Source organism: Ochotona curzoniae, unplaced genomic scaffold, assembly GCF_017591425.1.
Source record: "Ochotona curzoniae isolate NIBS_2020 unplaced genomic scaffold, NIBS_Ocur_1.0 scaffold_3835, whole genome shotgun sequence".
Classification (NCBI taxonomy): Eukaryota; Metazoa; Chordata; class Mammalia; order Lagomorpha; family Ochotonidae; genus Ochotona; species Ochotona curzoniae.
Window position 1 is genome coordinate 29,436,345 of NW_024467114.1, and position 19,170 is coordinate 29,455,514.

Consider the following 19,170-nt stretch of genomic DNA (forward strand, 5'->3'; position numbering starts at 1 on the left):
ATGGTAGCCAGAGCTGGGTACTACAGGCCAAGCCAAGAGCCCAAAACTCCCCCAGGGGCTCCCACGTGGGTGGCAAACACCCAGCTGCTCCTCAAGCCCTCACCTGATATGTCTGAGGGAGTGCTGGCATTGTGATCTGGCATTGTGATGTGGGATGCAGGCAGCCGCAGTGCTGTGGTAATTGCTGCACCAGACACTGCCCTGCCCTCACACCAGTGCACCTGCTCAAGTTCCAGAGCCTTCACATTATGAAGATGACTGATGCCTGTTTAACCCTTCTGGTTATGTCCTGCTGCTGTGTTATGCGGGGAACTACGTAGGGGTGGTAGCCATGATGTCCGCGTGTGTGTGTGTGTGTGTGTAGGGAGGAGTTCACAGGCTACATGAATCATGAAGTGGATGCCACTGAGCTGCTTGGCATTAACTCTGAACCCTGTGGCCGACTGACTCCTAGGGGCAAAGTTGCCTGCTGTCACATTGTGCCACGGTTCAAAATGTTCACTCAAGAAGAAAAAAAGTGATGATCCCTTCTCCCGAGACCTGTTTATATGAATGCATCAGCCATATGGCAGAGAGAATATATAATATCAGTAGGCTTTGCTGTACTGAGAAAAAAATACCATATTGAAAAATAGTTCCTTTACACTGAAGCTGTGTATTTTAAAATGGGATCACTTATAGTTGTTAAATAAAGCACTTCAACTTTTGTGAAATAGTTATTGCTACTTAAAGAGCATAAGTGGACCAGTGGCAAAGATAAATTTATATATTAAAAAGGTAGTTCTAGAGCTGTAGGGGCGTGGGTTAGTGTGTGTCTCAAGCTCAGAGACTTGCTCATCACTTGGTATACGTGGCATGCTTTCACTGCATCCCAGAAGGTTCTGTATTCACAGCCAATGCTTGTCTCTCCCCTCCAGATTTATGGAGAAAATTCTTCTTGTGCAGGAAGAGCCCTGAGAAATATGATTATGGTGCAGGCAGCTGACCTGATAAAAGACAGAGTGAACCTCAAGGGCTTTTACAGGTAACACACTTTCCTAACACCTTGTCAGAAACTCTCTCGGAGGTTGTGTATGTGTGTGTGTGGGGGGGGGGGATGGTAGGGGAAGGAGGGGATGGGAAGGAGAGGAGCGGACAAAATCCTCGTGTGAGTGCTGTGACCTTGACCAAAGCGAAGCACACTCACTGGTGTGGGAGGGCCAGGTTGGTTCTGTCTGCTGGGGACACTGGCAGGTAGCTTCTTTCCTTCAACTCTGTATTTTAGTCCGGGTAGACTCCGAGTCCTGACATTAGGTTCTGGGACCACCCCTCTGCTACAGGTGTGGTGTCTGCTCTGCTTTCTCTGAGATGTGTATTTTGGGAGGGAGAGGGGTGTGCATGGGATAATTTCTAGCTTAAGGGGTTCCTCTTTGGGGACCTCATGAAGAGGCCTGCTTGGCCACTCTAAGGGTTGTGAGAACTGCTCTAGCCATCCAGGTGGGAGTGCCAGTCCGGCCTGGCCACAGTGAGGTGAGGGCAGTGGCAGCATGGCCTTGGCCTGGCAGGTGCCTCCTTTTTTAGTGGGCAAGGGCAGGTGTTAGAGCAAACACACAGATCCACAGCCAGGGTTATAAAAGTGCAGATGGAGCAAAAGAGTGGTCATGAAGAATGTGGGGAGAAAGTGCTTTCATCCCATGCAGCAGTTAGAAACAGCAAAGTGAATCTCGAGCTTTTTATTTTGCCAAGGAAAGCTACTGGACCAAACCAACCAATTCCAACATTGCAAAACCAAGAAGGAAAAACCACTACCACTTACCATCACTGCTCACCCTGAAAGAGATGATGTTGAAATACCGTAAGAAAAATACTCAGAGGAAAGGACACCAACAAAATTAGGGAGGATCTGTGGGGTGAGCATTGTGGTGCAGTGGGGGAAGCTGCCACTTGCAGTGCCCACATCCCATATCAGGGTGCTCGGTTTAAGACTTGATTCTGACCCAGCTTCCTGCAAATGTGTGTTGGGAGGCAAGCACCACCCGTGTTGGAAGCCTAGCTGGGGCCTTCAGTCAGGTTCAGCCTTGGCTGTTGTGGACATTTAAGAAGCAAACCAGCAGGTGGAAGAGCTTTTCTTTCTGTTGCTCTCTCAACTGGATGAGAATAGCACATTCATTCCATGAGTTAAACTCATTATTATAATATTCCTGTTTTTTTCCCATTTGCCACCTGTGGGAAAAATGTTACCAGGGCTTGGATTTGACGAGGAGGGAGTAAGAAAACTATCTTTCTTTTTTTTTTTTTTTAATTTATTTTTATTATTTTTTTATTGGAAAGGCGGATATACAGAGAGGAGAGACAGAGAGGAAGATCTTCCATCCGATGATTCACTCCCCAAGTGAGCGCAACGGCCGATACTATGCCAATCCAAAGCCAGGAGCCTCTTCCGGGTCTCCCACGCGGGTGCAGGGTCCCAAAGCTCTGGCTGTCCTCGACTGCTTTCCCAGGCCAGAGGCAGGGAGCTGGAAGGGAATCGGGGCTGCCGGGATAGAACCGGCGGCCATATGTGATCCCGGGCGTGCAAGGCGAGGACCTTAACCACTGTGCCACCGCGCTGGGCCCAAGAAAACTATCTTTCTAGAGAGACATAACTCACACTGCAGTGAGATACACACATCCCAGGCACGCATCTTGGTGAATTTCTAGGCACCGGTGTCATGACTAGCCACAAAACCAACCTCAAGACACGGGGGGCTGTTCCTATACCCCCAGAGTCTCCTCAGGACCTTGTACCATTTCTGGTAGCTACTGAGAGCTTGGTAGGAACTGTGTTTGATAAAAACCAGTGGGTAAACAAATATACAGGGTAGGGAGGGAGCTCGATGAATGAGTCCTGCAAGGTTGTAGGTTTTGAAAACTCTCCTGTAGGCCAGACATTCGTTCCTATTGTGTGTATGAACTATGCTTTTGTGTATGTGGATTTATACGGCTCTTTTAAAGAAAAGAAAAAAGATGTATTCATTTTCAAAGTCAGAGAAGAAGAGATACAGAAAGAGCTTCTAGCCACTGGTTTACTCTCCAGAACAATCTGTGCTGTGCCAAGCTGAAGCCAGGAGCCAGGAGCCTCCTCTGGGTCTCCTACGTGTGTTCAAGGCTTGCTTTTGACCCAGCTTCCTGCAAATGTGTGCTGGGAGGCAGCAGAAGGTAACTGAAGCGCCTGGGTTTTGGGCTCTTTTCTACTACCTTCCCTGGAAATTAGCAGAGAGAGCTGGATTGGAAGTAGAGTAGCCAGAATTGAATTGGTGCCCAAATGGGGTGCTGCATTGGCAGGCTGCAGCTTAGCTCACCATGCCACAATGGTGGCTGCCTCTTGTAGCTCTTTAAACACCCCGGGTCTACCCTTTCCCTCCCAGCAGGGGCTCACACAGCAGCCAGAGAAAGGGAATATGTTGAAACTGCATTTTGAACCCCTGAGATGGGTAGCGTTTATGATGTATTCCACTAGTCATGTGGGCTCTGCAGCTCATCAGCTCCTTATCACATTTCTACCTGGTATTGGCACCTGTGAGTGGAATCACACGTACCAGGAAAGCTTCTGAACTGAGTCCAACACTGTGGGTCAGGGCGGCTGTTGGAAGTCAGATGGCTCTGTTCCAACCATCCCTGCTTGCTTTCCCCCTTGCTGGCTCACCAGTTTGTGGCAGGCGCCGGGAGCAGGTCAGGGGACAAGCGGTTACATGCAGGGGCGACTTGCCTCATTCCATTGGCTGCGGTGGCATCAATATTCGTGTTTCTCCTTGACCTCCGTGTCTTCCTGCGTGCTGAGGGACTGTCCACAGCAATTGAAACCTACTGGAGAGAGTTCAGAAAAGGGAAGGGCAGGGATCCTATGTGACCGTTGCAGCAGCTTGCTCTCAGAGTGGCACTATTGAGAGTGGATATGCCCGTAGCGCTCTTGTGTGTTGGCCTGGTGGCTCAGTTGCATGGAATATTCTTCCAGAAGGTGACAGTTTCTCCTCCTGCCACCCCCCTCCAAAAAAAAAAAAAAAAAAAGAGTGCTTTATGGCAGGCTGGAGTTTTGGATCTAGTATCTCAGCAGAGAATTTCCCTACCTTTTTTTCCTTCACCCCAGAAAATGCAGCACTTCCTGCCAGTTCTTCACATTGCTGGCTGTGCTGTAATTCCAGAGTGTTTGGGAATACGCCAATCACAGGCCACAGCAAAATGGGCAGTGTGCCTGTCTTGAAGGAACGTAAGTGAATGTTGACATCTCTGCCTCGGTCCACACCGACTGGAGGATCGAGACAGGCGGGGCATGACGCCTCGCTCCTTCAACATCGGGGGAGTGTGGAATTCAGTGACATTTCTGCCAAAGAAAAAGCATATTTCAGAAAGTTGTCTTCCTGTTCTTCCTCCCGAAGCTCATCGCAAATGGAAAGGCAGCCACGAAGAGGCTGTGTCACATCCCAGTTACAGTGTTGTGGCTGTGAGCTGAAGGCCGGTTACAGAGGGGAGTGTGTGTGTGTGCATGTGTGTGAGAGAGATTACTGCCCTGCAGCACACATCATCTGGATCAATGGGTTTATGATGCAGCTCAGAGAGATTACTTAGATTATATTTAAAGATTAGCAATCCAGTGTTCTTTGAGACACACTTTGGGGATATAATCTTTGTTTACTGAGAGGCAGACAAAACCCTGTGCCATTGATGATGGTTCCAGGGTGGATTCAACTGCTTGGGATTCTTTTGTTTTCAAGGGAAGGAGCTAAAACACACACACATATGTATATGTAGTACACACACACACACACACACACATATATATATGCACATATGTATATATAAACACATACATATGTGACCTGGGAGGATGAACTACTTAACAAAACAGAAAATAGATGTTAGCTATACATGTACACATACGTATATACATGTGTGTGTGTATAAAATACTAAACCCAAAGTTTATCACGAGCAGCGCGAAGTGCATGGCTTAACAAGGCCGCAGCATTGTCTGGGACTACAGTGGTTTTGGAGAAAGCACTGTGTACCGTGGACTGTTCCAGTTGGCAGGGGATGAAGAGTGAGTTGTCCTAAGTCCCTGTTTTCTTGAACATTCCTTTCTAATAGAGGAGACAGAAATGATTCCTTGAGGACGATGTGTTAGGTCATCTGACTTACAAGCATAAATAGAATCTGGCTCTTCACTTTCCCTATGTAAGATTTGAACCTCTAATCTGAAAAAAGAAAAAAGAGAGGCACATGTCATTTCTTCTTGGGTTGCTTGTTTAGAAAAGCAAGCTGGTGAATGGTGTGGTATTATGTGTCTTTTTTTTTTTTTTTTTCCACAAATGGCCAGCAACAGGATCTCACTGTGAGTGGCTTTGTTTTTGCACAGGAGGAGCTGTGTTGGGTCGGAGCTGGTGGACTGGCTTCTGGAACACTGTCCCTTTGTCCAGTGCAGGTCCATGGCCATCGGGATCTGGCAGCTCCTGCTGGACATGGGTATTATGTCGTCAGGTTAGTGGCACAGCCCTGTGGGCCTCTTAGCCTGAAGGTCCTGAAGGATGTTGCAGCGAGGGGCGCTGGAGGGTTGTTCTTGAAGGTGAATCTCTGCCTTCTCTCTTGGGTTCTAAGACCACCTTGGAGCCAGTTTATTTTTCTCATGCCTTTCATGAAAATCCCCGGGCCTGGGTTTGTACATAGACTGTTGTGCAGAGAAGCCATTCCGCAGCCCCTGTGTAGGATGCTGCTCAACGGCCCCTGTGCTGGGACTCAGCACTCAATGAGCGACATCTCACTGTACTTAGAGTGACCGTCAGAAGCTGAGGTTGCGAGTGTGAGGTGGACGCCATTTTCATGGACTAATCAAGAACATTGATATGTGATCTGGGAAGATGAACTACTTAACAAAACGGAAGATAGATGTTAGCTAGAAATCAAAACGGAGGGCCAAATATGCATCTTCTGAGATGAACCCAGAGACTTGAAGGATCAGATGCCAAAGCCCCATCTCTCAGCTGCTGGCTGCTGGCTGCTGGCTGAGAGCCTGTTTTGTTTTCTCCACAGGCTGATCAGCAGTGAGAGCATACTCCAGCTCCCGCTGTGAAAGGGTGGCACATACGGGGCCATGGTTGTAATCTTCTTACACAGGCAGTAATGCTTAGCACATAATAGTCTTTAGGTGGAAAATCAGTCGCGTGCCTATGAAGAAGGCAGAGGTTATATTGGCCCACCGACTGGATTTAGGCTTCCTGTTAGCAAAACAGTCTTGTGTTCACACGGTGAGGGCCAGTCTGTGCCACCTGGGTGGCCTTGACATTTTGAGCTGCGTGAGTTCTTAGCTGTGTAATACAGCTTTAGCAGGCTCCTGCTCTCCCAGCACTGGTAGCTCTCCTCAAGTTTTGACAATACCCCATTCTCCTCCCCGCCTCCAAATATCTCCAGACACCACCAAACATGCCCTGGGGGTGGTCGAGTGCTGCTGATGTCCGCCTGCCCCCACCCCATGTGGTATTTGTGTGCCATTTAAAAAACTGTGTTAGTTTTCTTTGGGATCCTGAAAGGAAATGTCTCCCCAGCCTGTTTGAATGACTGTTGATTTCACCTGCACTTGCCTGTGAGGCAGGAACGTGGTGAAATGCCTGTGACTCTGTGGGCCAAAGCTATGAGCAATAAAACTAGGCCTTCCAGTAAGTGGCTGCACTTCAATAGGGTAATAAGCGTGAATGAGCTCAGAGTGTGCAATTATTGTCTTACCCCTGACTTTTCTCCTAATAATTAGTAGGGCTCTCAGTGATGACTTGATTTACAACTCTGTAAAGAATACACTTTTAGAAGCTGATCTCCACCCCGCCCCTGCCACCTTTTGTGTTTTCAACAGTGGACCAACACCTGTATTTCCAAGACACTTATACTTTCTACCAGTTTTCCTCGGAGGAATGTAGCTACTTGTACTGTGAATTTGAGAGGGAAGGCAAATGGCAGAACGGCGTCCGACTGCTGCTACAGCTCGTGCCGCTCCTTCCCAGCAGGGCTGGCATCTGTGAAATGTAAGTGGACGCAGTCTGCGTCGTGGTTCATTCACTCTCCCTTACAGGATGGTTGCTGTGTCCAGGCACAGGCCGTATGCTCTAAAAGGTGGCCGTCTCGTTGCAGAGGGGTTGGGCCGTTCCCGTTTCTGCATGCAGCTCCAAAGAAATAAAAAACAGCCAACCGTGAAGTGAGCTGGTGTTCAGTTCTCAGGAGGCCACCCCTTGCCAGCTGCATCATGCTGCCTCAAGTCATCACCGCGACATGAATAGATGCTCTAAATCAGGAACGGACATATGATGGGGCTGAAGTCGGAGCGAAAGAATAAGTCATTGGCTTATCCACTCTCCAAGTCGTGACTTTGCAAAGAATTCGCTCAGCAGACATTTCTGAAAATAATCTACAAGCAGCAATGTTTGGCAGATCAAGACCCGTGAATCATTATCACACACAGGTGTTGAATCACCGTGTGATTAAATAGCGAATTGGAGGAGGCCTGGGAACAGGGCGTGGGACCTGATGTGGCGATTCCGATGTGACTTGGTTTACCCTCAGTGCTAGGGACAAGTTCATTTGGAAATTAGGAGCTACAGATAAAAATTCTAATGAAAGGTTTTTGCATGTGGAAAACACTTCAAGTGTTTTGAAGACTGTCACATATTGTTCACTGTTGGAGTTCTGTGATACCAGTAGGGTCCTCTTTTCCTAGGTAGGAAAATAGTTTTCAGGGGCAGGCAGTTGGGCCCACAATTAGGATGCCTGTTGAGACTTCCTGTAGCAGGGTACTTGGCTTCAGCCTCTCTCAGCTTCCCCTTACCACAAACCCAGGAAAGCAGCAGTGACAGCCCCAGCAGATGGTTCTCTGCCACCCTCGTGGGAGCCCCGGATTGAGCTCCAGCCTCCTGGCCTAGCCGCACCTGCCAAAGGGAGCATACCTGTAAATGAGCATCCTAAGTGTCCATCTGCCTTTTGTAACCATTGATAAATACAAGCCATTCTTGTTAAAAAAAAAAATGGCTAATGCTGAACAGTTAAGGCAGACCAGGGAATAAAAGTTTTAGACTATGAATGTAACCCTGTGCTGCTAAGAGGGTTGACTGTAAAAAATTTCTTACCTCAGACATTGTACAGCCTGCTTCACCTCCATCTTCCTGCTCGCAGAAGAGTTCTCTGAGGCAGGTACTGTTGTTACCCCTCTCTGTTGAGTGAGGGGCTTCTGACGCATCAAGGCAGGTGGCCTCTGGGTCTGAATCTGGGGTCATGCAGCTCTTTGCCCTGCTGCAGCGCACCCGCAGATGTGACAGGGTCACTCTGGCTCCCCACTGGAGGGATGGTAGCAGCAGCTGTGGACTTATCAGGCTGAATTCTAAAAGCATTATGCCTTCCCACCACCACCACCACCACCACCATTTGTAAGGCCTTGCATGGTAAAGTGGAAATTTCAATATTACATGCTAGAGTTTCAATATGATTGGGTCCCCAAACTCATTCAGATATTAAACCCCAGGGGGTATGAGTTAATGGTATGAAGAGGTTGCAGCCTGAATCCCATGATGCTGTTTAGGGGTGAGATGACTGGTTATGAAGGGATGAGTTGGTCCCAGTCATTCTCTCTCTGCTTCCTCACTCACTGTGTGGTCACCCTCATCTACTGTCTTCACAAAGGCTCAGCCCATGGGGTCACCAGTTTTGGACTTGAACCTTCAAAACTGTGAGCTCCATAAACCTGTTCTCTTCTTGAAGTCAGTTGTCCCTGTGTTTAATTGCAGTAACAAAAAAGTTGACTAAGACATCACTGTCTGACTGTGGGAGGTACTCTTTATTATAATAGGCACTTCACTAGTTAAAGGGCAGGCACTAGACACTGTGGTCTAAGCCATCTTTGGAATTCCCACATGCCCTCTCCGAGGGCTTAGGTTTTTTGGTCTAGCCCCATTCTGCATTCCAGCTTCCTACTGATGCATACCCTGGGGAGCAGCAGGTGGTACCCAGCTACAAAGATCCTTACTGATCTTGTGGGAGAGCCAGATGGAGTTCCCGGCCCAGCCCTGGCTTTCAGGAGGTAAACCAGCAAGTGAAATATCTCTCTCTCTCCATATATATGTGTGTGTGTGTATATACTTGTCTGAGTATCTGGTTTTCAAATAAAATGAATAAGTAACTATTATGTAATATAGATTTTGAATAGATTTTTGAAGTCCCCTGAGAAAAACCAAAGACCATTTCTATAAATTGTTAACATGCTTGGCATACTTTTCATTTTCATTCTATTCATTTTTTTTTTAATTTGAGAGGCAGAGAGAGAAGAGGCTGGAAGGCTCCCACACACTGATTCGCCAGCAGCTGGTGAAACTCAGTCCAGGTCTCCCATGTGGATGACAAGGACCCAGCCACTCAACGGTCACCTGCCGTCTCCTGGGGTTTGCATTAGTGGGAAGCTGGGATCGGGAGAAAGCTGAGATCAAATCCAGACACTCTGAGGCAAGATACGGACGTCCCCAGTGACGTCTTCACTGCTGGGCTAATGGAGTGGTGTGCTTTAAAGCAGAGACAGCTGTGACTGTGGGACAGGCCTCTTCCAGTGGCCCTTCTAACCGCTTGCCCTCCCGTGCTCAAGGTGGAGACCAGTGCAGTCCTCTGTGCAAAACCAACGAGCAGGAATGCAAGGGTGGTAGAAATCAGTTCAGCAGCAGTCCTGGGAGCTGTAGCTCCCCTCAGCCTGCTTCACTGCAGTGGGATATAGTGATGCCAGATAGTCTTGTGCCTGGGAAATCTGAGTCTCTGCCATGTTGGGCCTTCATTTGAATCGCAGATGGCTCTTGATCTGGTGAGATCCTGATCACTGTGGACACAGATGTCCGACTGTGCAGCCTCGCTGTGGTGCACTCTGTCTTATGTTAGCAAGAACGGATGCATTTGTGTGTGGTCGCTGGGTCCTGAGGACGGGTGCTTGTTGTGTTCCTAGGCATCTTTGTGTCCCGTTGTAGGCAGTAAGTATTATAAGAAGGGCACTTTTTATATATAAAGGAGAGGAGAGAGGGTTGGAGAAAGGTGAATTCAGGCAGTAATTTAGAGTCAAATAAGAGAAAAGTCCTGGTATTCTACCACACACAGCAGGGTGATGGTGGCTAACACATGCCTTTTAATTGAAAAACAGAAATGCAAAAAGAAAGGACCGTAAGGCAATGGTGTAAATGTTACATGCTCAAATGTTGATTTGGACATCACACAGCATACACATGTCATGAAAAATCACATTGTAGCCCATAAATATGTAAAATTTTTATATACTAGCTAAAAATTTTTTTTTTAAAGATTTATTTTTATTATTTTTTTAATTGGAAAGGCGGATATACAGAGAGGAGAGACAGAGAGGGAGATCTTCCGTCCGATGATTCACTCACCAAGTGAGCGCAACCGGCCGATACTATGCCGATCCGAAGCCAGGAGCCTCTTCCGGGTCTTCCACGCGGGTACAGGTTCCCAAAGCTTTGGGCTGTCCTCGACTGCTTTCCCAGGCCAGAGGCAGGGAGCTGGAAGGGAAGCGGGGCTGCTGGGATTAGAACCGGCGCCCATATGGGATCCCGGGCATGCAAGGCGAGGACCTTTAACCACTTGCGCCACCGCGCCGGGCCCTAAAAATTTTTTTAAGAGAAGATCATAATGGCTTCAGTGATCGGTGGCACAAGAGTTAAGTCGCCGCTTGGGATGCTGTGGTAGCATATTGGTCTGCCTGGATTGAGTCCTGGTTACTGTGCTTCTTGCTAATCCGTACCCCGGGAAACAGTGATGATAGTTGGCTGCTTGGATCTCTGCCACTCAGACAGGCCCAAGTGGAGTTCTGGCTCCTCCTGGCTTCAACCTGGTCCAGCCGAGGGTGTTGTGGGCATTTGCTGGGATGAACCAATGGATGGAAAGTCTCTGTCTTTCAGAAAAACTGAAAGCATATAAGTACTACTTCTTTTTTAAAAATTATTTATTTATAAAATCAGAGTTACAGAGAGAGAATGAGAGATCTTCCATCTGCTGGCTCATGCCCTAGATGGCTGTGATGGGCAGGGCTGGGCCAGGCTGAAGCAAAGTGCCTGCAGCTTCATCCGAATCTCCTGTGTGAGTGGCATCTTCCACTGCTTTTCCCAGGCATACTAGCAGGGAACTAGGTGGGAAGTGGAGTAGCGAGGACATGAGCCAGTGCCCATGTGGGATACTGGCATTTACCCACAAGGTGGCTTTACCCACTATGCCACAGTGCTGGCCTCAGCAGAAATATTTTGAAAAGAATTACTGAGCCACCACATGACTCTCCTGGAGAGAGAAGGAGAGAATCTTTTTCCTTCCCAGTACCTGAGTTGTAAGTGATTTTTATTCCATTGGTAGTGGTTTAGGACCAGGTTTTAGAAAGCCAAGTTTTGGGTTATCCTGATTTGGAATGACCTAAGGTTGGGGAAGAGAAACCCATTCTCTTCCAGTTGTATTGTTGCAGCCCCTCCTTTGGTGCCATCCCAACCTCTGCTTTTGCATGAAGTCTACATTTGCTGAGCCCAGCCTCTCCCACATTTGCTCCTTGTTGCCAGCTCCGGTCCCTTTGCTGTCCCTCTTTCCTTGTCAGCCAGCTACTACCCAACCCTCAAGAGGGCGCCCAAGCCCTGCCTGACCACTGCACTTTCAAGACATCCTGTCCACATGCATCCTGCTGTCAAGCACTTCCTGTTCTTGCTCTCTCTGTGTAATTCCAATGCCAGTTCCATTCTTGAGTGTGATCCTGTCCAAATCCACTTCATAACATAAAAAAAAAACCACTTGAGATTTTTCTCAATGAACACGGGTAGAAAATGAAGCTGCAACCCATGTCTAGGGTCACCTGTGGGTTATAGCACCCCATCCTATAAAAGGGGCTCTAGACCCAGTCTGCTGTGTGAGTAGGTCATTCCCAAGAAGGGGGTGCACTGGTTGTCCAGGTGATCATCTCTGGGAGAGAACAGTGTCATTCAAACTGAAAGCCAGGTCCCTGCCTCTTTTCCAGAATGTACTTCTCTACCCACCTTCTCTGTGGTTTGAGCAGGAGAGAAGGGGCAGAGTAGGTGAGAAATGGTGATCCTTCCTTCAGCATCTGCAAGATGTTTCTCAAAAAAACTCCCTCATCTGAGGCTTTTTTAGGCTCCATACAAACTTGGCTGTTCTGGTCCAGTGGTCGCTTGTCAAGGGTGGAAGGACCCTATTCGGATGCAGGCCAAGACCCCCTGCCCTAGCAAATGACATCCCACTACTCCTGCCTACCCCGCCTCCACCCCTACCCATTGTAGAGTGAGGAGTGGTGGGGGCACAGGGGTCTCCAATACCACCCCCACCCCCGTAGCAGGAAGCTGTGTGGCTTGAAGTATGACGTGGAGATTGGTGGGGAAGGGAATGTGGAGAAATTGTGTGATCTGTGTTTTCCTTTGTTCAGGTGACTTTGTCCCAGTTCACCCTTCCAGAGCTTTGTGCTGGTGGCAGCACAGGCAGCTAAGGGACAATGAAAAATTCTGGGCCAAAGGGACCTTGGAAGTGAATAGAGAAAATCCTGGAGAGGACAGAGCTGGGGAAGGGATCTGTCCATTTTGTGGTGAGTGGCACGTGTGTGGGTTCACTCCTGAGCTGTTCCCCTGTGGGATGGGTCCAGAGTGGCTCAGAGAAGGCTTTGGGGACTGGACTGAGACTGGAGTCCTGAGACTGCACAGCATCATGTGGCCAAATGACTGAAACGTGGCTCAGAATGACCTGTCACAAAACAGCCAAGACAGGATGACTGGTGGTCAAGGGGAGAGGCAGACAGCAAGTGTCACCTTTGGAATTTTTTTTTTATAAAAGCAATAAAGAGTATCCAAGAGTATGCTCCCCAAATGCCCACAATGACTATAGCTGGCCAGGGTGTCCATCCAGAGCTCCCCGGCCAGTGGGAGGAACCAGATCACTGAAGCTGTCAGTACTGCCTCGCAGACTCCACAGCAGCTCTGTGAGGCAGGAGACATGAGCATCTCAGTGTGCAGGCCCGATGTCCACCTGGACACTAGAGTTATGTAATGAAGATTTGAAAACAGCCATTAGGTAAAGGCCAAAATGCATAAAATAAACAGAAAGGCAAATGCTCTTTATTAAGAAACAGCAAACTTTAAAAAGACTCAACTGAGATATTACAAGTAAAAAGGCTGTAATAAATTAAAAATGGATTCCATGAGCTCGAGAACTAAGCAGGCACCATCTGTGGGTTGTTCCCATGCATACTGGCGTCCATAAGGGGTGTCAGCGTTTGCAGGCAGGCAGGGGCTCAGCCAGTGGAGCCATTGTGCCAGCTTCTACCTGGTGCTTCTCACAGTAGGAAGAGGAATGATTCAGGTGACAGGAGGTTTCACATCAGAAGCCACGGAAGCCAGAAAAAATGGAACAAGATCACCAAAGTGTGGGAAGAAAAAAACTGTTACCCTTAAGTTCTGCACTGCAAAAGCACTATTCAGGAATAGAAGTGAAATAAATATTCTGATCAGAGGGAATTCTGATGTTTTTATAAAAGAAATGCCAAGGGGCCAGTGTTGTGGCATGGCTAAGCTGCCTGCTGTAATGCCAGCATCTCATACCGGGAGTACCAGTTCAAGTCCTCACTGTTCTCCTGATCCAGCTCCCTGCTGATGCTCCGGGGAAGCAGGCAGAGAATGGCCCAAGTGCTTGGGCCCCTGCCGCCCTCATGGGTGTCCCAGATAGAGTTCTGGGCTCCTGGCTTCTGCCTGACTGAGCCAAGGCTGTTGTGGCTATTTGAGGGGTGAACCCGTGGATAGAAGATCTCTCTCTTTTGCTCTCTCTCACTTGCTGTTTCTACCTGCCTTTCAAAAATTAATAAATAACTCTCAAAACAGAACACAGCATGTATAGAATTATGGAGATCAGCTGAGGCAGTGCTTAGAGGAGAATGTGTGTCTTTTAATGCTTATATTAGGTAAGAATATCAAATCTTAATTTAATTGTTCTGAGTTTCCATCCTAGCTACACAAAGAAGCATGAATTAAACCCATGACAAGCAGAAAGAAGGAATTAGAGGTAGTAAGAATCAGTGTAAGAAGAAAAAATAAAAATAAATGAAACTAAAAAATTGTCTTTAGAAAATAAAAGTGACACTTTTCTAGACAGATTGTCCAGAAAAGTAAAGATACAAATTACCGATGGCAGGAATGTGAGAGCATCTCTCTAGACTCAAACCTAATGAGTGGATTTTGTGATGTATGTATGATTTGAAACAGAAGTTACCTGTGCTCTCTCTAGAATTGAATAGTCCTATTGCTATTAAAATACTTGAGTCTGTAGTTAAAGCTCTGCTACAAAGAGCGAGCCAGCCTATATACAGCGGCACACTGCATGTGCCGTATACTTTGTCTACACTGTCCCTTCCAGAACTGCAGGAAGTTCTGTTTGACAACTCATTTTATGAGACTGTCATTATCATGACAAGGTTCAGAGAAAACAACACACCAGCCAACCTCATGAGTACAGACAAAAAAAAAATATTTCTCAACAAATATGAGTATTTGGAACCCAGAACATGTGCATGTTATAATACATCATAAAAAAGGGAGAGTTCATATAAGGTATGCAAGGAGGCTCAACACTCAAATTGAATCAATATAATTCACATTAAATAAATTAAAAAGTCAATTTGTCCCCAAAAATGTTTTGAGAAAAATTTAGTATCTATGACATTTGTAAAAATATCAGAAAACTAGGAATGCAAAGGAACTTTCTTCAACCTGCAAAAACTTACAGAAAACCAACAACTACTTGGAGAACAAGTGATTTCCCACTAAGACTAGCAACAAAGAGTTAACCTCTTACTATTTCTTTTTAATGCTAATTGGTGCAATAAAGAAAAAAAAAAAAAAAGAATAAAAGGCATCCTTGAGGTCCCAAGCCCACAGCCATGGCATCCCTGAGGTCCTGAGCCCTGACAGCCCTGGCATCCCTGAGGTCCTGAGCCCTGACAGCCCTGACAGCCCTGAAGTCCTGAGCCCACAGCGCTGGCATCCATCTCTGGGGCTGTACACTTCTGAGGGTGGATGGACAAGGTGCTTCAGGAAGGAGTGTGGGGGCTCCTTTAGATTCCATCTCATTTTGTCACTGTGACATCTCAACTGGGTGTCCAGTGCTGCTGAGCAGTTCTGTTCTTAGTGTAGTCGTTTTCCTAGAAGATTGTATTACAAGGCCTTCCCCTTATATGTGTTTTCTTGGCTTTTTACTTCATAGAAAGGAAAAGCAAATTAAAAAAAAAAACTCATGTTTCATTCATCAGATCCACCCCTCCCAACCATCTCACATCTGTATTGGTGGATTCCTGCTTGGCTCCTGGTACAGATCCTCATCTAAGGTCCATCTCCTCAAAGTGTGCGTTGCTGTCATCTCTCCAGGAGTTTGATTCCAGTGGTAGACATTGTGGCATAGTGGGCTAAACTGCCACCTACAGCGTTCACAGTCCCAATGAGAGTGCTGGTTTGAGTACTGGGTACTCTGCCTCTGATCCTACTTCCTGCCAATGTTTCCTAAAAGGCAGCAGAGGAAGTCGTCATTCCCCCACCCCACCCTGCCAGGACTTGGTCTTTACCATGTATATGGGAGACCCAGAGGAGCTCCAGGCTCCTGACCTCAGCCTGATCTGGTCCTAGCTGTTGTAGGCATTCAGGGAGTGAACAAGCAAATGAAAAGCACCTCTTGTTTTCTCACCTCTCTTTTCTTCTTGGATGCAAAACTTATCTCCAAACTAGTTGGATGAATTGCTATAGAATCCCTGCCTCCATGTCCACCCCACTCCTTAGTTGGGACTAGCTGGAAAACTGTGACATAACCCAGAGATCCATTAAGTGGATCTCATTTAATCTTAGGGTGTACTTTTAGACATTTGTAAGTCTTACTTTTGCCAAACACACCTGAGGGGGCTGTAAGAACAGAGCCGTGATCGCCCATTATCATTTATGACTAGCGGGATATTTCCAAGAAACAAGCCATGAAGCAAGTGTGACACGCTAAAAGCATTTTCTCAAGGTGAAGTGAGCTCTTTAGCTCCAAAAAGAAAAAAAAGGTCCCTTTAATACCCTGTGTCCACTCGCCGTTGAACCTGCATCTGTTTAAGAGCAGTTACCCTGGCATCATCACGTATGAGATTGTTACTCATCAAAGGCCCCTCCCCCCCCCGATTTCAAGGTGAATTGAAGCCCAGTTTCTTCCACCCGAAAAGCACCTTGGACCAAAGACAGCTGGTCAACAGTCAGCTATGTGAGGCTACCCTTGAGACAAGTGAGTGTTGAGCCAGCTCCAGGACAGTGCCAGGTGTGACTGGGAGCCAAGGGCAGGATGCCCACTCTGAACTACAGTCTCCCTAGGTAATCGCCTTCTTTATTCAGAACTACCTCTCCACCTCCTCCCACCACCCCCCCCCAAAAAAAAACTGGTAGGAAGAATGGCTATACTAGAACCCGCAGGGGCATGTCTGCCCACCCAGTGTGCAGAGAGCAATATCACTTAGTTCACCTTAGTAGAAGAAAGGGAGGAGCTGACTGTGAAATGCAGAACAAGGAGCTGGGAAGCTATGGCTAAATCCCCAGGCTCCCGAAGGGCTGAAGGGTAGAGCTTCTCATGGGTTGAAGTGGGGACTGCAAGGTGCCTGTTACGCTGATGTACAGGTCAGCCTGCAGTGCTGGTGACCATGCTGGGATTGATGGGTGAGATCATGTCCTCGACTAGGGGAATGTGGGCTTCAGCCAGTCCTGGGGTAACATACACAGGTCATGGTGACTTTCCACTGCAGGTCTGGAGTTCTTGGAGATGACATCCCTGGAAACTAAGAGCGACATCCAGATAGGTGTTATCTGTGGCACAGATGATCTCGTGAGTCTGGGGGCCAGAACCCTGCAGGGTTAGCTGCACCACTCCTGCAGGGCACGGAGCTATTTTTAGTAGGAGGTTGATTTATCATCCAGGAGCTGGACAAGGGCAGTTAGGCTGATGGACGGAAGCTGGGAGGCCTGAAAGAGGAGCTGGTTGGGTGCGGCATCCATGCTTTTCCATTGCCTTCTTTTGCTTGGTTGGGTTGTTCCTGTGAGCCATGGTTTGTGTGTCACCACCCATACCTCCCCCAGGTGCTCCGTCTCTCTGATGTGACTTCTGTACTCTTCTGTTCTCTGCTCAGTTCAGGCCATTTGGACTCAGCAGCAGCAGCACCACATTGAAGACCTCCATGTGCAGATGGCCAGGGCCTTCTTGTAGGAGCTGGGTCTTGTTCCCTAATTTAGGAGACCATGGCATGTGACAGCAGCTGTTGGCACGAGTGATCATGCCCTTAGGGAAGTGGCTTTTGAGGGAGCTCCTGGGGTCCCGTGTTTTGGTTCTTCTATGTCACTGGTTTCTACTTTTCAGGACACCCTCCCCCTCCCGCTTCTTCATCACTGCAGTAACCACACGTTTAAGTGTGTTGACCTCTGTGGCCGTGCTGAGTTGAGGCCACCGCCCGTTTGTTGGGCTTTCATCTTCTGGCCATTGTCCGCCTGTCCTCCTCACCAAAGTCAAGAATCAGGCACCTGGGGACTGCACAGTGGACACTTAAGTCCTCAACCCAAACAATCTTCAGCCTATTTGTCCTGCCCCCCTGCCAGTACTATAGCCAATCATCAGCCTATTTGTCCGTCCTCCAGCCTCACCATAGCCAATCCTCAGCCGGCCTGTCCCACCCCAGATCACCCAGCCAATCCTTAGCCTGTATGCCCTTCCCTTGCTCTCAATCCAGCCAATCCTCAGCCTGCTTGACCCGCCCCCCAGCCCTCACTTAGCCAATCCTACGCTTGTTTGTTCCACCTAGGCCCTCAATCCAGCTAATAATCTTCAACCTGTTTGCCTGGCCTCGTCCTCCCTCTTGCCTGAGGAAACTACAAAGCCTTTGTCCTTGTTTCCATTCTGGTCCCCTGGTCTTCCACCTGGACTGTGACCTGCAGTGCTCTCCTTTTGGGAGCTGTGAAGGTGTCTCTTCAACAGCACCCATTCTTTCTGTTGGCGGCAGTCTCTGGCCAACCAGATCCTAATGGCAGTGAAGTGTGTGCCTGAAAATACCTACAGAGGCAGGAGTGCACAGGAACTCCGCGCTCACGTGCCCACTCTGGCTGTAGACGCGCCCTCACCAGGCATGGAGGACCCTGGGCGCCATGAGCAGTTTGTAGAAAGACATGGTTCCCGGGCCCAGCGCAGTGGCGCAAGTGGTTAAGGTCCTCGCCTTGCACGCCCGGGATCCCATATGGCCGCCGGTTCTATCCCGGCAGCCCCTCTTCCCTTCCAGTTCCCTGCCTGTGGACGGCCCAAAGCTTTGGGACCCTGCACCCACGTGGGAGACCCAGAAGAGGCTCCTGGCTTCGGATCGGCATAGTATCGGCCGTTGCGCTCACTTGGGGAGTGAATCATCGGATGGAAGATCTTCCTCTCTGTCTCTCCTCTCTGTATATCTGCCTTTCCAATAAAACAAATAATAAAAATAAATCTTTTTTAAAAAAAGAATGACATGGTTCCCACTCGCAGCACTCACCTGGGCTTCCTGTATTTACAACACCCATCCTCTCTGGTTTTTTCCTCTTTCCACTTGTGCTGTGTATGCAGCTGGAGACACCCACCCACCCACCACTATCCTTTGCTTGTGAAACAGTGTTAGCACTTCCTGACTGGGAGGTCAAGTCTGCCTCCCCTCTGCCCCCAGTCCTCCCCTTTGTACTCTTCACTGTTCCCGGTTAGATCCTCGTGACACTTGGAGAGCAGGAAATACTGTCTGGGTGAGCAAACGTATTTTGATTATTTCTCAATTTTTTTTTCATAGTGGAGCTTGGCATAAATTTTCTGTTAGGACTATGAGTGAAGAAAATTTCCATCTCTCACTTCAGATTATTTTTGTGAAAGATGTTACAAAATCAGCCGCTCTTATTCTTTGTTCTGATTCTTTGCCCAGCCTGCCTCCCATGGGATCTCTTTGAGTTCTCCAAAATTTCCACTCTGGATAGGCAAGGCCCCCTCCAGGTGTGAGAACGGATGACTTGCCTCTTATCAGAGTGCACATCTCTCTGTAAGAGCAATGAGGAATGCCAGCCAGAGTGGAACTTGCCAGCCCGGTTGTCTTGGT

At 48.1% G+C, this 19,170-nt stretch overlaps 1 protein-coding gene across 1 annotated transcript in view; it reads left to right on the forward strand.

The window, feature by feature from the left end:
- The window catches only part of RAPGEF5 (Rap guanine nucleotide exchange factor 5), a 205,712-nt gene that overhangs the window by 39,178 nt on the left and 147,364 nt on the right, over positions 1–19,170 (forward strand). The window contains exons 3-5 of the mRNA XM_040965145.1: positions 918–1,024; positions 5,371–5,492; positions 6,856–7,024. Of these exons, the coding sequence (XP_040821079.1) occupies positions 918–1,024; positions 5,371–5,492; positions 6,856–7,024 (398 nt within the window). The remainder of the gene's footprint in view (positions 1–917; positions 1,025–5,370; positions 5,493–6,855; positions 7,025–19,170) is intronic.